General features: G+C 38.5%; 2 protein-coding genes across 2 annotated transcripts; both read right to left on the reverse strand.

The window, feature by feature from the left end:
- Positions 1-1,746: 1,746 nt before the first annotated feature.
- LOC118772763 (syndecan binding protein (syntenin)) lies at positions 1,747-8,612 on the reverse strand. The gene is made up of 9 exons (XM_036521354.1): positions 8,375-8,612; positions 7,400-7,475; positions 7,075-7,159; positions 6,032-6,141; positions 5,270-5,431; positions 4,724-4,899; positions 4,451-4,622; positions 3,929-4,020; positions 1,747-2,946 (listed from the first exon to the last, which is right to left on the reverse strand). The coding sequence occupies exons 2-9, from the start codon at positions 7,448-7,450 to the stop codon at positions 2,892-2,894; spliced, it is 903 nt and encodes a 300-aa protein (XP_036377247.1). The 5' UTR covers positions 7,451-7,475; positions 8,375-8,612; the 3' UTR covers positions 1,747-2,891.
- Positions 8,613-9,435: 823 nt separating this feature from the next.
- On the reverse strand, positions 9,436-14,334 carry LOC118770442 (cytochrome P450 7A1). The gene is made up of 6 exons (XM_036518109.1): positions 14,255-14,334; positions 13,160-13,400; positions 11,930-12,519; positions 11,413-11,543; positions 10,530-10,708; positions 9,436-10,436 (listed from the first exon to the last, which is right to left on the reverse strand). The coding sequence occupies exons 1-6, from the start codon at positions 14,332-14,334 to the stop codon at positions 10,116-10,118; spliced, it is 1,542 nt and encodes a 513-aa protein (XP_036374002.1). The 3' UTR covers positions 9,436-10,115.
- Between the last annotated feature and the right edge of the window lie 3,612 nt (positions 14,335-17,946).

The following is a 17,946-nucleotide window of genomic DNA, read 5'->3' on the forward strand; positions in this document are numbered from 1 at the left end:
TCACAGGGTTCTCATCCGTTCATGAAAGAATAAAAGATAATTTATTTGCAATAATCTCTAAATGATTTGCACTAAATGTTTTGCCATTTTGTCAGTATACAATGCAGGTGGTTGTTGTTTCTATTGAAACTGCTCTTAATTGTCCAAACCTGTACAGTATATTTTTGTTCTCCATTGTTTGTGGTGCAATTTCAGGTTTTTTTCTTGCGTGCCTTAATGTCTATGAAAAGCAAACCCATGTTTAATAGACCCATGAAACTGTATTATCTAATGTAAACGCAAACTAATTCTCTGCTGAAATAGGGAAACATTTAATTTGCTGAACTGTCAGTGTAATATTGCCAGTATGCTGACAACAAATAGGAATGGAGCACACCAACGTCTACACATGTATAGCTGTTGTGCTGGACAGGCACCAAAATTGCTACTTTGTTATGGATTTAAGCACGGTGTGTTTGAATAACATCATTAAGGGTCACAGTTGTAATCCACCCTGTTCTCATTAATTTTTTGCTTTCTTTAGCATCTGGAATTTATTATGGTAATGCATGGAAAACTAAATGTGCAATTATATATAAATACGATAACAAATATAAATATTTATACAAAACATTACTTTATCATACATTAAGTACAGAAATATTATGCGCACAGTGGCTATTTGACTATATATCGAAAAACTGCTTTTAACATACTGAGAATAAAAATTTAATACATAAATTGTGTTCACCATATCAGATTAACTGCACATTGATGTGAAAGTTGTCATCATATGCCAGTTCAATATTAACTATATTTAGTTAGAAAATGTGGAAATGAGATTCATATCTTAGCAGAGTAGGTGTATATTACTGTAATCTAGGACTAACCTTTGACCAGCATGTGCATTTTAATAGTCTCATTTTATTGTATTTTATTGTTTTCATGCAAAACAAGATTGAAGTAGTAGTGTAGTCAGATTTTTTTTTACATTGGAAAGCATCTGAGTAAGAATGTTTGCGTGCTTGTATGATAATGAAATAAAAGGAAGCATAACCTCCTTCGTCAAGGTATAGGTGCAGATGTCGGAATCAAATTTATCTGCCACTTTAAGTGAGGTCACACTGTGTATTGCCTATTTTGCAAATCATACTTTACTGTGACAATAGACATGTTTTCTTTTGAATTTTCTATAACCTTTACTCAGAGAACAGTGTTTGGCTACACAAAGGTTCTTGGTTCATTGGTTACTGTTTGGCAAATGTCATGATTCAATAAAGTATTGCACTCCAGTAAAAAAGAACAGGATAACAGTTCATTTTGTAACTTTGGCAGATATTTCATTTTCCAAGTTATGTAGGGCCAGTGACGAACCTGTGCAGTCCAATTTCAAAAGTTTATCTTAGATTAGTGACCTTTATGAATGATCTCACAATAAAGGCTTCTGGGAAAACTGGTCACAGTTGTGCACAGATAACATGTCTGAGGTGAGAAGTATGCCTGGAATAAACCATGTTTCAGTACCTCTGAAAAATGGTTCTTCTTTCATTCATTACATCAATAAAGTCCTTTGTTCTCAGGACAGATAACTAAGTTAAAATGAGTTGTTGTTTTCTTACCTGTATCTGTTAAACCGGTACCACTCCTGTCCTTTAGAATGCCTCATGATCCTTTCCAGCAACATCATCAGGCAACCTCCTTTTTTGGAGGCATTTCAACAAAATGCAGTTAAGAGGTTTTAAAAGGTACAAGCATCAATATGTGGCTTTATTAATGTTCACACATTATACATTACACTGATTCAGTTTTGCTAATTGGATACATGCTTTGAAAATCATAATTGGGTGAAATGAATGAGACATATGGACTTCTGTTATTTTTTGTTGCATGCTCTATGATTTTTATATATGGAAAGTTGGTAGTGGTAAATACTCAATTACTACTGTAATTTCCAAATTACCCCCGGTCAAATATAGCACCAACTTTAAAACCATACTCCATGTGCGGTAAGTAGTCACTTTTAAATAGAATTTCAGCACAATAAAAGTGTTGGCAAACTGTGGAATGAGTGTGACATTCACAGATGATGCACACTTATAAGGCATTGCATAAGAGTGTGTGCTAAAATCATCATCGGAAGTATTCATCTATTTGAAACTACAAACCCTATTTTGCCAGGGGATCAATGCACTATCTCTTAGGTATAAAAGTACATCAACCACAAAACTTGTTTTTTTGTTGTTTGTTGTTGCTTTTATGGCTTTCAGAGAAAATTTGAAATTACTGTTGTGCATTTCTACACAAGCACTGAAATAACATAATTTACTAATTCAACATTTGAAAGCTATGGCATAAAGCTTGCTGTAAATTACTCAACCTAAAGCTATATGTAGCAAGGCATTTATTACCTCTTTACACGCATTAATGATGAAATAACAAAGCAGTTCCCTAGAATGGGTTTATTAAACAAAAGGCAAAAGTAGACAGATCATGAATAAAGGCATGAATAAATGAATGAATAAGTAATTAAATAAATGCAGACAAAGGTTAAAATTACCCTCTGTGTAAAACAACATCATTAAACCATCCTGTCCTAACGAGCAACTTGATTTATGCAGACAGCAACTGAAACGTATGTAATGAAATACTGGATATTTTTAACGGACAAGATCGATCTGTTGAAGAAAGGAGTAGTTGAACTTGTTTGTGCGCATCCATGTGCACAATGCACATTAAACAGATTTTCACTCAGTAGCTGTAGAACACTTCTTAAATGAGGCAAATACTCATGTACGGGATACAGACAGGATTTGTGGGCTGTCTCAGGGCAGAAAGCAGTGGAGAAGCAGGGACTAGTAAAATCCCAGCAAAAAGGTTCCTTATAGTATGGCTGCAACACATCACACTGAACTTTATACTTCTGGGATTGAGTGGTCCATCAGGCTCTTCACAATGCTGGAGGACATCCTGCAATTGAAAGACATCATTGTCAGTGGCCCTCTACTTGACCAGTTTGGAAAAGATGAAATTTGATCATTTTTAAAAATTGCTTTGAATGCTTTTTCAGGACTTGGGCTTTAATATAAAGCTTTTGCACATCTTGTTTCTTTCCAAGTGCTTTTAAGAATCAACGACATAGGACTGAAATATGTCTGCAAAAAAACGCCCATGTTCAAAGCCAGCCGTGAGGTTGTCGTGGTGAGATGAGCCTATGTCTGTGCAACTGGCAGTCACAAAAAATAGCTTGGTGAAAAAGGTTGAAAATGAAAAAAACATACCACTCTATAAAAAAAAACCAAACAAAATAAGCTCAAATATGTTATGAGAAAGTGTGTGGAAATGTAACTGTTCTGAGGATTTCCAGTAGCCTCTTTATAAATGTCCATTTAGAAATATCCATTATGTCCGATACTTCTCATTTTGAAAAGATATTCAGCTGTGACAGAACTGATGGGTGTCAATAAAGAATGAACATAAATAAACTGTATTCAATATTCCCTCATTTGTCCCTAAAGTATGTCAGAATTCCCTTTAAAGTGCTGTATACAGGTGACACGTGAAATATTAGTGCTCAAAAGGTGCACCAGTAGGTACAGATACAGTCACACAGACTCAAACCAAACCAATGTAAAGGTCAAGGGACATTTCCCACTGAATGAATGATGCAACCAGCTAGCAGCACAGAACAGGAACTATTTCATGGGTTTTCGCAGAGGTTTTTCACTAGAAATACATACAGTAGTTTCCATTGGTGCCACTGGACACATATGTCTACGTGTGTCTGTGTGTGTGTCTGTGTGTTTGTGTGTATACTGCACGTAACAAGGACCTCTACAGTCATGAAGACAAAAGCCAAAACATCAGATCTGGCCCTGTTTTTCCTTCATGCTTTTTGTAAAAAAAAAAAAAAAAAAAGGGGGGGGGGGGGGGGGGAAGCAATGGCTCTTACTTTTTCATCATGTGCTCAAAGATTACCGTAGGCATGACAGTTACTGTGATTACATTTCCAGCAGAATTCAGAATGTCAGAAATCTGGGGATCCTACAAAAGAAGAGACAGGCAAAGACTGACCTTTCATTGCAAAAAAAAAAGGCAATGCATGAAACACAAAAAGAAAACATGGGAGACTGACACTTCAGTGACTACAGTGTTCGTGAAATCACGGGTATTTCTGATGTGACTCACCTTCAGTCAGAGTCATAGGCAGTGGTGATGAATAGATCTGTATGTGAGCCACACTGTTAGGGGTTTTTTCATTTTGTACACTTGTCTGAGCAAAATGTGATGACTATAGAGCAACACCTTATACTGACTCCATATGGCTGAATAACAGAATGATCAAGTACTGGTTACTGAGGGGAAAGCTGTTGCCAGATAGTGCCAGATCACTGTACATATTAACCTTTGATAAAAGCACTGAATATGAGCGAAATTAGCCTAAGTTCAGTAAACTTCTAGTAAACTTTGTTACCTTGAGGCCAATAACATTCTGTCCATTCACTTCACAAATATGGTGATCAGTGAGCAGTCCATTTCGGGCAGCAGAGCTGTCCTTAACGATGAAGGTTATCTTTCCCTTCTTGAAAATGAAGCCCAGCTGTCCGTTGGCGTCTTTGTGCAGAGTGACTGTGCGCTCGAATGGCCTGTAAAAGAGGACGGTAAGCTGAAGCCGGGTCGGGTACCACGTTAATATTTTAGCTGTGCGACTGTCACCTGAGATGAATAATGCAGAGAGAAGCCCCACCTATCCCGCACCACAAATGCTATCCTCTCAGCAGGTGCGTTCTTCAGCACCTTATGGGCTTTGTCTGTGCTCCATCCTGCACAGTTTTCTCCATTGATCTGAAGCACCTGGTCCCCAAAGCGAAGGCCTCCGAGGGCAGCGGCTGTGTTTGCCTGCACCAGCTGGACAAACACACCCTGCAAAACATCGCCAACATCATGGCCTCTGCACCGGTGTCACTACACGCACAACCATGCAACTTCTCTTAACTTGTAATACTCTTGCCTATGTGAATGTGTGGAGTGCATTCATAAATGTATTTACAATATCTGCGTTTTCCTCTGGAATATGTATCTACATCTGCTTTATTAATCATTCTACTCAACAATATTTAATGAAACAACAAAATTGTGATGGTTCTGATATTCACTGAACACCCACGATTTGCCCATTATTCATCTACACCTGCCTATCATTTCAAGCTTGACATTTTTTTAAAGATAAACCTTAGCAATAATAAACAGGTTAAAGGTAGCCTTTTCTTTGATGTTGGGATTAGTGCCTTACATTATCCACAGATTTCAAGCGCAATCCAATCTTCCCCTCGTTGTCTTTGCACAAGATCACCTCTCTCACTCCCTGCTTGATTTCAGCTCTGCGGACTCCACAGTCATTCCCCGTAATTGGGGCAGTCATGTAACTCAGAGCAGATGACCTTGTAGCAACTTGCTGCAGGTAGGAAAAGAGCAGAACATTATTTGGTTTCTAAGAACAGCGTAGAAAATGGAAGCAGAAGACACATCAGGGAATGACAGATTAATATCAGACCTACTTATGGAGAATTATCTCACGTAGAAATAACTTCAGAAAGGGTCTATTTTTAAGATCACACTTAAAAACAAGATAACGGGAAGGGTGAACAACAGGATGTTAAACAGGGCAATGGAAGTAAAACAGTTCTAATACCAGGGACCACTGCTATGTTGTATTTAGTTACTTATTGCACTTTGAGACCATAACAGATAGAGAATATCTTGAAACATGCTTTTTGTGTTTATTTAAAAATGGCCACCAATGGCCTTTGATATAGATGTTACACACTAGAATTATAGCAGTGAAAAGTACAACCTGTTTCAAAGACTGATTGTGCTGTTTACATAGTATAGATATTACAATTGCTTACTTTTCATATTTCACCTCTGACTTACATTTAACTGGAGCAATTCAGGCTAGTATTATAGGGTAATTCAACAGTTTCCAATGAACCACCCATTACTCACATCCTACTGTCAGCCATACTAAATCTATTCTTATGAGGAAAAACTTTACCCCAGAGTAGTCCTCCACAGGCACCACTGAGAAAGCCTGGCGCACAGCTTCCTCAGTGAGGTTCAGACCCATAAACTCTGTCAGCTCTGGGTACAGTTTGGGGTAAAGGCCTGTGGAGCAATGACATAAAAAAAGTTCAATCATTCCTGATCAGTCCCTGGAAATGAGATGCAAATGTTTTATTTTTTTTAACTGTCATACACACACACACACACACACACTCCTTGTAAAGGAGTCTGTACTTCCTTTTTAATTAGTGTTTTGGTAACATCTGATATTTCATTATGCAGCATTGATAGCAACCTATTCTTATTTAAAACAGGAGTCCACACCACCACATAAAACATTAATCTGTAGTTAAATGTTGGGTTTAACAGTACACAAAGGGAAAAACAGTTTCATCTTTTACTGTTGTCACTTGTCTTACATCGCACAATTATCCAGCAATGCTACATTAATAATGCAGAATTCTGTACCATAGCCTCTAATACAGTGGTCTGTGCTTGCTACAAGATGCAAAAAGCATATTAATAAACACTGGACTCGAGGGACACAGTCTCAGCATCAATACCATGAATTACAATAACGAAACCCATGCCGACAAATCATAGACATATATTTCTATAGCAACGTCATTGCTTTAATTGACTTCCATATGCATGAGTGTTGAATTCAGTCTATCATATGATGTATCAGAAAAAGGGAGTGTGTTCAAGCAAACATAATCTACAACAAAACTGTTCCCCAAAGCAGAACCTTGAAGGATTCAGGTCAGCACTGTTCTTTTTTTTTCTCTAACACAACATTTATTTTTATTATGTCACAATACACAAAAGGTTATATAAGAACCAAAAATATGTATATTCTTGAGATTCCTTTTACATTACATTATATCACTTCATTTAGCAGACGCTCTTACCCAGAGCGACTTCCAAATAAGTGCTTTTTAAATTATCTCTACAGTGAAAAGATTTACAGCACACAGAATCACCTCAGAGTTGGTTTCTGAGGTCTTTATGACGCATTATAAAGTCATATCCTACCATTGCTCTCCTCAACAGAAGTGAGATTGGATGCCTCTGGCAGTGCAGCTGGCTTTGATGGGCTTGCCGCATAAGCACTCTGGGCCTGACAAAAAAATTATGTACAAATACAGAAAAAGTATAAATTAGTCCAAATTACTGTTTAAATACAAATAAAACAACATCTCCTGGAGTGTGCACATGCATGCACAATTTACCAATATTTCTGGCAATTCGAGAACTAAAATATATATGAATACATTTCAAATCATCTGTTTATCTTAACCAATTGCAAGACACTTTTATGTCTACCACTCATAGATACAGACCTAAACTTTAATCTTACCTGCATGAATTTATCCACCTTCATGTCCTCTAACGACGGGTAAAGTGACATTGTTCCGATGCACTTGATAAAATGTCTGGAAGATATAAAATTATAACGGGCACATATGTCAAACCCCCGTGGTGCTGTAGGGACGTGTTACAGTGCAATGGCTGTAAACCACCGCTGTGACGTCCGCGCTACGCCTTGTTTTGAGAGGGGTTGCAATAATTATTGATTTTTTTCAGGATTAATTCATGGACACATGGAACTATAATTTGCGCAAATGAAGCTAAGAATTTCATTTTAGCTAATATCTACACATATAGTCAATCAGTTTACAGCCACATATTAGTCAAAGGCATTGTCTCGTGGGGAGAGAGAGATAAACACCAGCCCTGACCACTTGAAAAAAAAACAAAAAAAAAAACAGGGTGGGTGATCATGTTTGCTACAATAGAACAAAAGAGGCTATTTTCAAGATCATGCGTTTACACACACACTATTCCCACAATTAATTGGCAGTGTTCAACAACAGCGAACAGAAATGTAGCTGCAATGGTGAGACATTTGTGATGAAATACCTAATTGAGTTTATTGAAAATATTGTGCTCTGAGGTATTTCCGTTTCATCTTTTCTGCTTCATGTAACAATTGTGTAAACATAACAAACCACGCATCTCATCATATATAAATGTTTGTATGAACAATCTGACCAATACAACAAAAAGCATTTGTATTTAAACATCGACGAAATCATCAAAGTATCCCAAAGCGTTTTAGAGAGGAAACATAATTCATTGACCGACAGGAATTGGGTGTGCATATATTAAAATGCATTACCATATACCTCAGTCTACTGTATCTACATCCGCTAATTTAACATCTAAACAGTACTATACGTAATAATATTTCATCTGGATGTTTATCTAGCTGTCAAGCAGTAACATCACGGCTACAAAACCAACGACCAGTATCAAACGTTCTGTCACTCACCTTGAAGACGCTAAATATGGCTGCAGTTCGTTTATGTCTTCCTGGGGCTGTTAGCTCCTAATAAACTGGCTATTTAGCTATGTTTCTGTTTTGGTTACTCTTAAGACACTTTCCACGATAAATGAAATATCCTAAAAAGCAATGGTGCAGTCCGCTGTTCAGTTCCGGATATTGCTCTATTTACAGCCAGGACCGCGACCCTCTACATTGCGTCTAAAGATGCATGCGGTAGCGTGTGCACAACAGTTACTTCACCTCTAGGAGCGCTCACTCCCTGTTCGTGCGATGAGAAGAATTGGTCCAGGGCCCTCTTGTTTTGATTATCACAGGGGACTATGGCCTAGGCGGCCTATGGCCTGGACATTGTAACATGATCGACCTATAAATTTGATTTTCGAAATTTAGATGACCGTTTGACTAACCCGATAACAACATGTTAAATCTATAGGGAATAGCATCCAGTCGTAGTGTATATTGCCAGCAGTATGATATCCTAGCTGATGATATACTAGCTAATTGCTCCTAATCGGGTCATTATAAGACAAACGGCAACTCTCCAGTGTCAAACCAGAGATCACTACCACATTCACCAATTCCAGCAAACAATTGCATAAATGTAAACTTCAACCACCATTTGTCAAAAATGTCAAAGATCCAAAATATTCTGCTACTGACTGTTACTTTTTCCACAAGGACATTCTTAAGTGCTGGGAATATGACTGTAATAGCACCATTGCCTAAGAAATGAGTGTTAATATTGGTAACACAGTTAAACATGAAATGATGAACTATGAAAGCAAATGTATCTCTATTTATTCTAAATGAAAGACCCACTCAATTTATTTGAAATTAATGTGTAATTTAACAATAGAGGGATGAATGCAGTTGGTAATAATTTACCCCAGGGCTTTAAAGCTCAATGTAAATGTGACAATGGAAATCAATATAAATTGACTGGGAGAGATCTGTGCAACAATTTGGAAAGGTCTATAAAGCACAACAGAAAATGAAACACTTCAACCAATGTACATTTTGTTTTAATTTTCTGCTTCTGGGTGCCTTAGACATGATTCATATTCACAGAAGACATAATGCAGATTACACCAATAACACATTGATAACGTTTAAAATATCGATATTTACTCTTATGACAACAACAATAGTGTTGTCACAACGACCATGTTACAGTATTGGTTAGCTTTATTTCACAGTTTCAAGTTATACAATATTTAATACTTGTATTGGTGTTATAATGTTGCCAAATACACGGGAATAGTCCTCAGTGTCCTGTCCAACCTTCAAAAGTATGTTTCTTTTCTGCTGTAGCTACCTCATGTGTGTCCAGTGGATATATTTGGGGAAATTCTGGGAAAATACCATCCCAGACATTGCCTGACAACTCCATATCAAGCTGAACTATGACAGCCCATCCACTAAAACATTTTTTGAATGCTTCACAGACACCTTTATCCACAGTGACTTAGATAGCTTACAATTCAGCTGGGTATTTCACAATGCAATTTTGAAAAAGTGCCATGCGTACAACAGCAGTGGCCCACTTGGGAATCACTTCAGCAACCTTTAGGTCACAAGACCTGTTTCCCACCACTACACCGCATTGGTGCCCTATGCAATATGAAAATATGAGCTGCAATAGAAAATATAATCATGGAAGGTGCTTTTGACAGAATAGCAGGCATCAGATGGGCTGAGTTTTAACACTGCAGCAGACAGGTTAAAGTTACATGCCCTCTCCTTCACTGATACACTCTCTTATCCTGTATCTGAGGGGCACATCCTGTTTAGGTGGTAGAATTCCAAGACCTGCTCGGGTACAGTCTGTTGTTAGGGGAGTGCTTGCCGTTTCCTGTAATTCCATTTCATAGTGGTAAATGACCAAAGTCAAAAACTGCTTTATTTCATTGATGGCGAAAAAGCGACCTGGACACTCACTGGCCCCAGAACCAAACGGTATCAGGAACTGCTTCAGTTTTCTCCCATTTTTGTAGAAGTCCATCTTCTTTTGCCCATTTTCATCCAAATACCTGTCAAACTTAAACTCCTAGAAAGAAGACATATAATTATTTTATTGTTACACTGAATATAGGATGTATTCATGAGAATGACTCTTTGGGTTTGAATAAATGAGACATACCGTGGGATTTTCATAGATTTCTGGATCCATGTGGATCATTTGGGGGTACATCGCTATGTAGTCTCCTTTGCGAATGTCTGCAGTCTTCCCTGAATCCAACGTCAAGGTGAAGTTTTCATTTGCTATACGGATCATTATTGATGCACTGGAAAGACGCAAGGCTTCCTCGATTATGCTTCCTAAAATTGGTAAAAAAAAAAAAAAATCTTGGGAAAAAAATGACTACAGAATTACTGAAATTGTGACTTGTAACTGCATGTTTCTTGCACAATTTGACTAACAAGAATTGGTTAGTTGGAATTAACATAATTTGAATTTTATCAAACTCAGAGTGACACAAGGAGGCTTGTATCAGAGGCTGTAGAATGTGATAACTGTGTGTCCTGTTTGGTAAGTGCAATAAGGTCAAAGTGCTGTTTGAGGGGTCTCTTAATATCATTCCCATGTGGTCAGCATTTGTGTGTGGAATGTGACCCTGTTACATTCTCTTGATATCTTGGGGGTGAAGATGCCATATGGTCAACATGTTGTTTGTGCACTCTGATGCATGCACATTGTCTGGAAATGTATCTGTGAGAGGTTTCTGTTCTGAAGGCAGATCCTTGTGCCTCCAGTCCCTGGGGTATTCCAAATTAAACTCCATTTGAATACCCAAGTCTACAGTAACTTCAAGAATAACTGCACTGCACTGCACACCGGACCTGGGCATGACAATGGCAACTTAAATTAAAGCCATGTGCACCCCATCCGACCACCCTCTAACTCTGCCTACAAGAACCTCTGGAGCACATGTGCAGATGAGCGACCAATCCAACATACGGATGTAACATAACACTTGCAATTGGTTCACCACATTTCAGTGTGTGCACAGATTACAACTTACCCAAAACAGACATGCTGTCTAGTTCGGCTTTAGAAAGGATGAGTGGCCTCCCAGGGTTGACTGGCTTGTGATCTGACTCCTTTATAACTCTGTTTATTTCAGTTTGAGCAGCTTTCAAGGCTTCAGGTGACCTGGAGTATAAAAAGACCCACAGGAATTTTGATACATCTATAACACTTTCTAAAGACACGAAAAATTCAATTACAGTCTAACTGGCTCTCCGGTTTGGCCCTAAAACATTTTCATTATTTACACACATTTATAATTTAGCATGGTAACATTTAAATATGGAATATTCCAAAATATGTTACTGAGGTAGCACTGACTTAAATAAGTCCAAATGACAGATTTAAAGGATTCATTCCACTCTAAATGTCAGAGCAAGTTCCACATCCTAGGCAGGCAGGCTGAGTATGAGACAGGGACGTGGATGTGTCACATTTTAATACTCCGCAAAGCCACAAAGCAAGCTATCAAAAATGCACCCAACACTGGGTCGCGTGGAAATAACCTTCACCTCATCATGTAATACAGGCTCCAGAAAGTTGCAGGTAAGGTATTAGCTTGAGATGCCCACAACATGCATACATGGGTTCTTGCTTTACCCAGTTCGTCAAGCTGTTCCATCTCATCGAAGGCATGCATCCTTCGCTCGATGAGCGCGGACAGAGATTGGTTATTTTTCAGGTATTTGTGATGGAACTTTTCAGCTAGGGCTTCTCTGGCTCTAAATGCTTTAATGCACAGGTGAATTGGCAATCCAGCTGCCAGCTCAGGGAAGGCCTTGTCAAAGGCATGGAAGTCTTCGATGGCTTTCCGCATCATACGTTGCTTTGTGGCACTGTTTTCCTCTGCCATGGCCTTTTCCTCTTTACCAAACAATGTCAGGTATCCAGCCTCAAACATGATTCGATTGGTAAAACTCTGGAGCCCCTCTGTGATCCATCCATGCCCTTTATCCCTCTGCATTATAATCTGTATGTTTTCCATCATGCTGGAGGTTAGCTGCTGCAGGACCGGTCCTTGAAGGGTCTGACGGAAAATGGAGTGGATATCCTTGTACCTGCCGCTGTACATAGGATCACTGAAATCTGCATGGCCAAATACCTAAGACATAAAGAAATCTGCAATCAGACAGTCTGTCAAAGCACACATCATTTGTCAAAATGAATACAAATGAAAATAAAATCCTAAATGAAGCACCTCTTAATGGAGTGGGTGGAAAAATTTAAACATGGACAGTGAAATAATCAGAATGCTTTCAGAAATTCACAACAGACAAGCTTGACAGATATAGCACCATAACTCAAATAAATAAAATGTTATGGTCAGTGTATTGGAGCCCTTTCGGTTCCAGCTTGTAATAATATCAAGATTTGATTTAGTGTTGATGATCCTAGATCACAATCATTAGTGCTTTAAAGATGACTTAAACACAACCGAAAGTTGCAGTACTTCCTTTCATTGTTTCTGTTTCCTACAAGTGAAGAATGTTGGGGTGATTAAAAGCCCCTGTTGTTGTCCCCTTTACCCTGTTGCCACGGCAAATAATTGGGTAAAAGTTGAAGAAAGTTACAGGAGACACCATGAAAGGAGATAATTAGTTTGCAAAGAATACCACCTACTGAACACTGGCTTAAATACTCGCTGGTGCTATTTAGTCCGTTAAAATCAATTTCCTTGTTTAGCGCGCATTTTTTTTTACACAGCCATTAGTCTTAGCGTGTCAGCTGCTGCTTTGAAATACCTTCTGGGAGAACGCAATGGCAAACTTTTGAAAATCAAGGTTCCTTCCCTGACGAAATACAGCACTGTATGAGAAAGGGTCGGCTATGAACGTAAAGTACTTCCCAGCAATTTTACAAGTGAAAATATCCCCATATTTCCTTTGAGCTGATGTGAGGAAAGCTAGTGGATTTCTCCCATATTCGAAGGCAACTCCAAGGAAAGGGATCCAGCCAGTCACCAGTGGGGGTTCACCTGGTCGCCTAGCAGAGGGAGAGAAGACCAGAGACAGATTTGCATTGCGCATTCACCTTCCAAGTGAAGAAAACAAAGCTATACAATATGTGTACACTTCAGGACAGGAGTTTTCCGGTCTGCCACAGCCGAACTGCATTTAATTTCCATCATTCTCATTTTGCAAAATAATGACAATTAACGGCGAGCTAAAACAGATTTTGGTGAAGTGAGACATATTTCTGTTGTAAGAGGGAATGAAAATGCATCACAGTTTTGTATATTGGCCAATGATATTTTGCTCACATCGCTTTGAAAAACCCACAACTATGAAACATCGTGTCATATTGAGCATTAAGTTATAGTTAAACTGAGTCAGCTGTACGTGTCGATATTCGGAAAATCGTCCTCTTTACCTTCCCACGGGCAGTTTCAATTGAATGGCATTACCATCTGCAATTCTAATAATTACTAAATGATTACTGTATACTGTGTAATTAATCAGCGTTATTAAGGGGGACAAGTGATCCCGCCATAAGTGCAAGTAAATCTGTATCCTGAAATGTATTAAAATGTTCAATAAAACTAACTATGCTGGTATTATGTCTTCCCCTTGTGCTGTGTTGTTCACAAATACGATCGACTTAATGTATCATCATTCTATGAATTACTTTTTAAATTTTTCGTTTAAATAATAATTTGATTTAGCCATTCTCTCCATCTCAATGATAGTTCAAATCGCGCACAGTGAGTGCATGCCCTGTGATGCTTTTACAGATTGTTGTACGCAAATCAGAAATACTTATGCAGAAACAGTAGATAGTGATAGATCATTTTCACGAATAACGCAACGTTAATGTGTATTGAGTCATTTCAGTCTTACCTTTTCCTTGAGTCCCAAAACAACCAAGTCACTAAAATGGACAAGAAAATTGTCAAAACGCAAATAGTGAACCCAGCCATGGCAAGAATGAACTTAGCTGAACAATGGGACAGTTAAATATACTATGAATCACTTGCTCCTCCCTCTTGCTCCGCGCTGAGGCAGTAACAAAGTACAGGAGTATCCTACCGAACAGAGTAAATCCCAGCGCCTTGCGATGCGCGATAGGCTACATCTGGACAAATAGCTCGTTATCGATTCAGTTATGTTTAAAGAAATGATTGGAATTCAGTAGTTGGATTGGAAGAAGCGAAGAAAGGTGAAATCTGTAAACTAGTCTTAAAACTGATTAGGGATAGAGGTTCAAAAGGAATTGGTCACCATCTGTTTCTTTTTAACAGATAAATACAGGGCCGTTCAATAAAGAACGTGTGTCACATAATGTGCATTCGGTGACTGCATGTCGATTTACTTTAACTCTAGCTTCGGGTTGGATTCTGATTGCAATCCTGATTGCATCGCACAGTCTATGTTGAGGCTGTAAGACTGCCTTAAGCAGTGAACGTGTAGTGTTACCTTGGTGATGGAAACTTTTACATTGTTGATATCGATACGACTGAATTGGGCCAAATGCACAACACCACAGACCTGCTTTCAAAGGTGTCAGACCGCACAGCACAACAAATTAAGGCGTTTTGGTTTTGGTTTAAAAACAATTTATTTCCACAGCATTACAGTAAAAAGCAGTCATGTTACAGTCGTGGTTGTTTTACCTGGCTGTTCATTCTGCAATGGCCATTTGGTTTTTATAAGGTGTGATTAGGTTGTAGTGTGTGTCTTAAGTTTCAATACCATTGACAGAGTTTTCGTGTTGGCCCCACGTGGGCTTTCCAAAAAAGAGCAACACCTCCATTGAAGCCCAGATGAGATCAGTTTGGACCCATACATTAAGGCCTAGAGTGCATAGAGGCTTGCAAGATGCAGAGCAAGATGTAGCCCACACTGCCTACAGCAGATGTGCAGAGGGTCAGTGTGAATGCATTTGCTTGATTTTTCTCTTATAGAGGGTTTACATAGATGTAGATATAGGAGGACTTTAAATTATCTCAGTTTTCCACAAATCTTAAATCAACTTGCTGTCGCATCAAGCAGAGTATAGTGCTTAAATTATAGTTGGTAGAAATACCAACATGTAGCCACTCTCATTTCATTGTGTTTCATTATGAGATACTGTGTTTATGGAAATGTTCCCCAAATTCTGCTTCCGTTTTTGAATTGGTGTAATAGTATGGCATGGTTTTGCAAAACAATGTGAACGTTTGAGGCTAAATTATGTTTTGTAACATTTCCTCTATGCTCTGTTGTACAGCATGCTGTAATGAAACGATTTCTGTTATCATTAATCAAAATGTTTCATTTGTTTCAGAATAACATTGTACAGCATAGATATGGCCAGCAAGCTCTATTGAGGGTATACAGCAGAAATGGCGATGCTTGGCAGTCATTTTGTGTCACATCATGCACCATTTATCAGCTGAGGTTGAGAAAGAAGTAATCATTTTAGCCAGTCAAACTGGGAGACAATTAGATGACCAGGTTTAGAAAGCCAGACTGGGAATGTTTCCTGGAGGCGAAGGACCCCCCCCCCCCCCCCCCCCCCCCCCCCCCCCCCCACTCGTTTGGATAATTGCAATTGGAATCTGACCACAGTGAGTGGGGATTATGGTTTAACAGCTTGTCCTCTGCAGTGTCCCCGTCAATGCAATGTATTGGTTTTCCACTTGGCTCCGAGGAAAGACTGATCCACCAACACCACCCACCTCTAGCAGCAACCTAGTCTTCCCAGAACTCCCACTATCCAATGACTAACTAAACCCAATGCCACTTCACTTCCACTTTGAGCCAGCAGAAGGCTATGGGGTTGTAAGGCCTCTGGTGGTCATAGCAGCCACTCATAGTACTAATGATACATGTCTGTACATTCATTCATTTGTCATCATTAGTACATTCATATTATATTATTTCAGGTGTAATAATTCCAATTTGTGAGATATCTCTGAATTCAGGCAGGTTACAGTTAAGTGTCCTGTGTTGAATAGAGTGAATAAAAAATAGAGCAGATGCCACAAAGTTTTACACAATGTGTCCACAGTTTAAGACCAGAGGCTGATAAACCTAATCACTCCCCTAACAGAAGAACAGCGGTCAATAACTTAGTAATGCATGGATCAAATAGTTACTTGTGGGTAGAACCTCCTGCAGAAATGAAAAGAGCCTTCTTGAGACACCAGCTTCCATTGTCTCTAAATCTGTTTAACGTAACAAGAACATTTAATGAGATTCACCATTCTTAGAAGATTAAGAATATGGACCAGGTGACAAACCACATGGTCAACATTCCATACACATATAGCCAGAATATAGAATATATAGCCATTTGGACTATGAAACGTGAAAGGTATTAAACTGTACTTTTCCCTGAAAAGGACTGCTTTGAGGACTGCTATGAGTTTAATGGGAAAAGTGTTTTACTTGGTATAGCATAGTGGTAAGGAGCAGAAATTATAACTGAAAGGTTGCTGGTTTGATTTCCTGCTGGGGCACTGCTGTTGTACCCTTGGGCAAGGTACTTAACCCACAATTGCCTCAATATCCAGCTTTATAAATGGATAGCATGTAAAAAAAACCATGTAAGTCGCTCTGGATAAGAGCATTCGGTTAAATGACAATAATGTAATGTATATTTTACTATGTACTGTGTAGATATTTATGTAAACATATGTATTTACAGCATGCTATGTCAACTTACTTTTCCAGTATTGCCAACAGCTGTTTAACTCCATCAGCATCGTTTCAAACTGGTTAATTGTCTGTCTGCGTAATTGTGTGAGGTCTGATAAGCCACAGCTGTTGAATTAGCCTCTGATTAAATAAAAATGTGTGGCTGAAAAGCTAAGGTGAGTAGTTGACTTCTTGTGGCTCTGTCAAGGAGGATTCTTGTTTCATATGAAGTTTTAAAATGAATTGTTTGTTTTAGATGTTTTCACCTTCCATGTTTTATGTGTGTGGCACATCTACCAGGACTGGTAAAAAAAAAAACACACCAATTTCACACTTATCACTACAGCCACCAGAGATCAGGTGCTTTTGTAAAGAAAGAAAGAAAGAAAAAAATACAACATGAAAATGATGGCTGGGGAGATGGGTTGTTTGTGATCCAGATATTGACCAGCAGGTGTCAGTAGTGAGACACATCCGTCAGCCCCATATAGATTTAATAATCGTACAGAATTCATTGCTGCTTGTGTGGTGATGGTACACTTAAATTTGCGCTCTGCTGTCCCACAAAGAAATCACATTGATGTTCCTTTGCATTAGAACTGCAGCTAGTAACCCACAACACACTGGACCTAAATGTATCTTAATATAGGCATCAGAACAATTCCCCCCTCACAATATTGAATGGAATCTCAAGAGTAAAGACAATGTGCTGCTTATATTTCTATATCAAAGTTTATTGCATATTGTGTAATGTGTTTACATTATATCTACATTATATCTAATCTGTTCAATATATTCTGTCTTCCAGTATCTACATAGTGGCAACTAGATGCAATACACATTGGATAGACATTATTTTTTGTAATGTGTAATGTAATGAGTTCATCACGAAAAAAAAAAATACATTCAAG

The sequence above is a fragment of the Megalops cyprinoides genome, chromosome 2, assembly GCF_013368585.1.
Source record: "Megalops cyprinoides isolate fMegCyp1 chromosome 2, fMegCyp1.pri, whole genome shotgun sequence".
In the NCBI taxonomy this organism is placed as follows: Eukaryota; Metazoa; Chordata; class Actinopteri; order Elopiformes; family Megalopidae; genus Megalops; species Megalops cyprinoides.